Source organism: Limulus polyphemus, unplaced genomic scaffold (assembly GCF_000517525.1).
Source record: "Limulus polyphemus unplaced genomic scaffold, Limulus_polyphemus-2.1.2 Scaffold615, whole genome shotgun sequence".
Lineage (NCBI taxonomy): Eukaryota > Metazoa > Arthropoda > Merostomata > Xiphosura > Limulidae > Limulus > Limulus polyphemus.
The window spans coordinates 72,889-78,763 of record NW_013666225.1 but is presented as its reverse complement, the minus strand read 5'-3'; the positions used below and the strand labels follow the sequence as shown (position 1 = coordinate 78,763).

Below are 5,875 nucleotides of genomic sequence, written 5' to 3'. Positions count from 1 at the left end.
CAAGTATACAGTTAAAACTGTCAACCATATAGTTAAAACCGCCAAGTGTACAGTTAAAAACCACTATAAAATATAGTGACACATTATTTAACTGCTTGAGAAGTGTAACCACATTTATACATATCTTAGTATTTGTTAAATGGAAAATACTTATAAAAACAGATTACACCGTGTTAAAAAAAAGTGATAAAGTAAATCTACGTTATTAAGATTATTTGTTATTAAACAGTTCTGATAAAGAGTTTTTCTACACTTTGAGGCTTAACAGCATTTATCGTTGATGTGTGTTGTAAATGAGTATTAATGATAACAATTATACATGAGTGTTTCTCACCTTTTAATACTCACACGGCTTTATGCTCTTGTTTCTGTGTAGTACTGAAGAACTTCTTTTCAGGGTAAACGTTTAATTTTCAAATTAATCAGACAATTAACGTACTAAAAACAACCATAAACACAAGGTAAGGATGGTATATTAGAATATATATGTTAACGATGACTATATCACTTCAAGGTTTTTTTTTTCATTTTGTTACTTCTATACATTATACTTATGCTTTTTAACGAATTATTTCCTGTTAATAGAAAACTGCTTTACAAGTAAAAAATATCTCATAAAGTAATGAAGCCAGTTCTATAAAAAAATTTTTAGAAATACATAAAGTCATGAATTAATATACAATAAAGAAAAGCTAAACCTTCAATAATTAAAACACTTTACCATCTGGATACCCTCGCTGCTAACGATATTTTCATCCATAAACCTATTAATATTTCACGGATTTCTTTCAGATTAGGAGTTGTAATATAATTTAAATTATAATACTAAGATAATTTCAAATATTTAAACATTAATAATAATAAACAGAGCCGTAGCCAGAATTTCGGTTTTGGGTGGGATATGCCTAGAAAAATACTCCCAGCCCCCCAAAAATAAAATAAAAAACGTTGCCACAAAATGAGCTCTGATTTTTTTAACAATTTCGTTTGGGAATCCACATTACAAAGATACGATAATTTTTCAATATAAAAACAATATACAAACATTTTAATTGCACATACATACATATAGTATACTATGGAGAAAAAAAAATAGTCATTCCTCTCTCTGTCTCTTTTTCCTTTTTGTTTCTTTTGTCGGAACCGAAGAAATTTCATGGGATTTAATCTCTCACTCGTTTACTACCCTGATAATAAGTATCAATAACAAATATAATATTCTGTAAAATTACTTTAAACATTATACCCAACCTGTAAAAGGGAACTTATCTATAATTCTAACAAACTCATCCCCTAGAAAAGCGTGGATACAAAAAATCATGTTATAATCCTACCAAACTGATTCCCTAAAAAAACATGAGTAAAATAAATCACTGTATAATCTGCTCAAATTCATTTATCTATCCCGGCAATGTAGCTTTAATTAGTCTAAGATAAATAGCTTATGTCACATGTTATCCTTTAGCTATGGAGTCGGCAATTGGAAAAATGCATAAATTTGCATTGATTTAGTTAATAACAAAATATATACATAATAGAGAAACCAGTTCAATAAATTGTGGAAAAATATAATATGATTAAAGTATTCAGGGTAATATACATATACAGCTCACTGTGAATAGCATGGATAAACAGACTATGTGACGTCGAGGTCACGCCTCCTAAGCTGAAGAGCGGTCAACCGGAAGTAATAAATAAATAAATCCAAACCCTAAAAACTGAACGAAAAGTATAAGGTACTTGTAAGTATATAAATTATCAAAGTGATAAACTGACTTAATAAATAATGAAACATCAACAGTGGTAAATGCACAACTAATATCATTAATTAATTAAAATGATAACTAGCGAATGTTAATACTACCAGTCACTCAACATTAATAAATTAAAATGATAACTAGCGAATGTTAATACTACCAGTCACTCAACAGACTAGCATTCTTTATTATTTCTTTTCTTTTAAATTAAAAAATAACAATAGTTGGTCAAAACTTTAAGGTATCGTCCTGGTATTGAAAGTATCATTAATTACCTTTATGCTTATGGTGAAATAATTTGTTCAGGGTTAATTCTGGTTTATAAAGAAGTTTAAAAGCTCCCAGGAAAACCTAGAATATTCGACAAATGAATATTTATATTATATAAATATGATACGATTCAAATTCTGCTAAATACAAATCAGCAACTTGGGGGCTTAAGCGGTTACCACTTATTGGTATTCACTATGTTTTGTAAGATTTTGGCCAAACCGTAGAAAATTATTAATAAAAATACCTACTCCATGTAAAAATTTGTTCAGTGTGAAACAATGATACTTTTTGATTAATATTATATTATTCACGTTCAATAACACAAAGTATTCATTTACCATATTGGTTGATAAATGTGGATATTGTTAATATAAGACTTTCTGCTTTAATTATATCAGTAACATAATGGCATGAGGTTTTTAGATCAAAAGTATCATTTGTTTTCAACTAAAATCCTTAATTTTATTTACCCATTCAATGACTGATGACAATGAACGGTATTTTTTCTTCGATCGCTAGAACTGATAAATCCTTAGTCGTTTTTTTTTCTATTTCCGTGCCAACCGAACGTGTATTTATGTGGCGATTAATTTGTGAATGTCAAGTAATTTTGTTTGCTTAAGGTTAAGCACAAAACTACACAAGGAGCTATCTGTGCTCTGCCCACCACGTGCATCGAAACCCGCTGTGCCACTGGAGGACAGTAAAATAATTTAGATGTTAGATTAAATTTATCAGAGTAGACACCAAAGTTTTGTGAATCCTAAATATGCTATAGTTTTTAAGACCTTAAAGTGCTAATATATTTCGTCATCAAAATGTTTTAGTCTCTAAATGACAACCCACTCATTTGCAATATAATTTATTTTTAAAACTTAAGAACTATCGTTAGCTTTATCAGCAGAAATAATGTTAAAAATATCTAATTACTCAATAAATTATGTAAGCTTCGTAACTTGTTCATAATTGTTAGCAATAATATTTTAAATTCTTTTATGTTTTTATGGATTATGCCCTTAAATATTTTTTTCCCATTCCTTAAATTAATTTAAATTTAATTATTTCTTAACCGATTATACAAAACATTTGAGCTATGTATTTATAACATTTTGTACTACTTCAATTAGTTTAAGTACATTTCTAAAACTTGAAAACTTTTACTCATCAAAAGTATTTAAGAGATTTTATAATGAAAATACGAAGAGTGAAGTGTCAGCTCTTTAAAAACAAAAACATCATGCTTTCGTGATATCTTAACTGATAGTAAAAAAGCTTAACAATAAAAGGAAAGCTTCCATTTACAGAATCCTGTTGTGCAATGTCGTTTTTTTTATCCTGATCGCAAAGCTCGAAACAATTAACATAACAAGTTTGTCGGGATATCATTAGCTTCTAGGCATGCAAACTTCCGTGATTCAAAAGCGCTACGTTTTGTGCACGTATATATATAGTTTCAATCCATTCAGCGAGCATAATTTTTAGAGCTATTTTTGTCGCTAATCATGTTAGTGTTTCCTTAATTTAAACGCTATACCGAGTTTCATTTGCCTTATTTCGTGGCTATTTAATATCTTAAAAGTTAATATTTTAAAGGATTCTTTTCATTTTTATCTTACATGCATATGATTAACAATAATGACTTTACCTTGTGTTTTGTTATCATTGTAATCTGTGAACTAAACATAATTGTTATATTGAACACGAGCAAAGGTTCGCTGATAAACATACCTTGCTAGACTCATCGAATATAATTTTTTAAAGATAGTCGTGCCATCTTAATTATCATCTTGATATTTGAATATAGACAACTATGTAAATGTTATTGTGTAAGAAAATATAACTTACGGTTTTGATTTGATATATATATATATATATTTTATACTCAAAACAGCAGAAAATGGCCTCGCTCCATGAATTAATTGTTGGAATCATGTTTTGTTTGTTGGTGTGTACAGCAGGTAAGTTGTAAGCTTCAATAACTACGACATCATAAATTACTTAATTTAGAAAAATAGTATTGGAAATTAAATTATAAGTAGTAGTATTGTTTGTTTTTAATTAAGCACAAAGCTATACAATGGACTATCTGTGGTCTGCCCACCACGGGTATCGAAACCCGGATTCTAGCGTTGTAAGTCCGTAGACATACCACTGTGCCACTGGGGGGCAGTAGTATTGTAAGGTATATATACATAACAGTGATTGGACAGATAGATTGTCTACAGATAAATCAGCGTTTGGTTATATTTAAATTTTATGAGAATTAAAAGTAGTATTTTCGTACGCGTGGATTTAAGTTTAGATTCTTGATTCAATTACATTTACTCATTTACACAAATCAGACCAAAATATGATGGTTCAGTAATTTATTTTTTCAAAGTTCAAAGCCCTGGTTTATTTACGTTTTACTACGTTTTGAAGATATACTTTTTTGATTGATTTCTATGTCATAAAAGTGAGGAAAGTCATTAAACTGATTTTAATTTGATGGGTAATTAACATACGTCCCCTTAACTTGCATTAAAAAATAATCTTGTTAATCTTGTAGGCTAAAAGGTTAATCAATTCTAAGTTAAAAGCCATATCTTAGGAGTTCCTAAGTTTCAACACTATTATTAATTAGAAAAATAATATCAATTAATAAAATATTAAAATTGTTCATTTTTAGGTTTACGATTTAAGAGGGAAGATTGCTTGATGGAGCGATCTGAAAGGGTAGTACGATATTTCAATAATATCATGAACAGTATTAGCTCCAATATACCAGAGACAAAATGTTGTTTCGATATGCCTCGTGATCTGGACCAGTTCCAATGCCAAGAATGTGTAGTAGAGAACATGCAGACACTAACCCTTACAGAGAAACAACCTATAGAATGCAGTGGAACAAACAATACTATTTCTTTTAAGATGAAACTTAAAGAACCAAAGATCACGTGTGACTGCGATGCTCGGTTACTATTTCAACGTAGGAAAGGAGTGATTAATTTTCAGTTTTCAGATGTAGAAGCTAGTGGTCAGCTCGTTGTAGACCTAAAAAATGCTGCAAGTCCTGCGGTGAAAACAACTATGTCCATATCTTCTATCAACAGACCTCGCATCACTGTCCGAGAGTGTGCAATCTGTCGTTTTCGGCAACCTTTGCTGAATATGTTTAGTTCTGGAAGAGGCAGAAGGATGGTGTCACAACAACTGAAGACTATTCTGGAAGAAGTAGTGGAGGAGAAAGCTCAAGATTTCAAAACACTCTTGCTGTGAGCCACTAAAACTAAAAGATAAGAAAGATTGAAGTTATAAGATTTTTACTGTAGACAAAAGATTACTTGGTTAGTTGTACTTGCTGCAAGAATAATTTAGTATTTAATTTTTCCTCTGGAATTTTTTAATACCATTTGAATTAATATTGCAGCTATTAGAAACATTTTTGATAGCTCACAAAAACAAGACTCAAAATAAGGATAGAAATTTATAATACTTTAATAAGTTTTACAATTGATCAAAAATCACTATTATGCAGTTTCTTAAGGAAAAATATACAACTGTTTTATTTCTGTCGAGTCACCTTACAATACCTAATTTTTTCTGCTTATTTAAATAAATATGTTTATTTATTTCTGTTTTTTTCGAATATATATTTCTTGTCGTGAATATCAAAATGTAACCACTTATGATTTTAAAACCATATTTGAACTTACTTTTATTACCAACATTTAGAGTCAAACATAAATAACCAAAATCAAATGCAGATCTTCAGGAGGTTCTTCTTCTTTTAAAGTCAGGTTTTCATCCAGTTAAAATGGCTGAAGCAGATAAACCTAATACTGTATTTAGTTATGGCCAAGGTC

General features: G+C 29.6%; 1 protein-coding gene across 1 annotated transcript in view; it reads left to right on the top strand.

Annotated features, from left to right (window-relative positions):
* Nucleotides 1-5,582, top strand: part of LOC111085778 — a 25,362-nt gene extending 19,780 nt beyond the window's left edge. The window contains exons 2-3 of the mRNA XM_022385974.1: nt 3,922-3,988; nt 4,699-5,582. Of these exons, the coding sequence (XP_022241682.1) occupies nt 3,928-3,988; nt 4,699-5,288 (651 nt within the window). The 5' untranslated portion in view covers nt 3,922-3,927 and the 3' untranslated portion in view covers nt 5,289-5,582. The remainder of the gene's footprint in view (nt 1-3,921; nt 3,989-4,698) is intronic.
* The last annotated feature ends 293 nt before the right edge of the window (nt 5,583-5,875 follow it).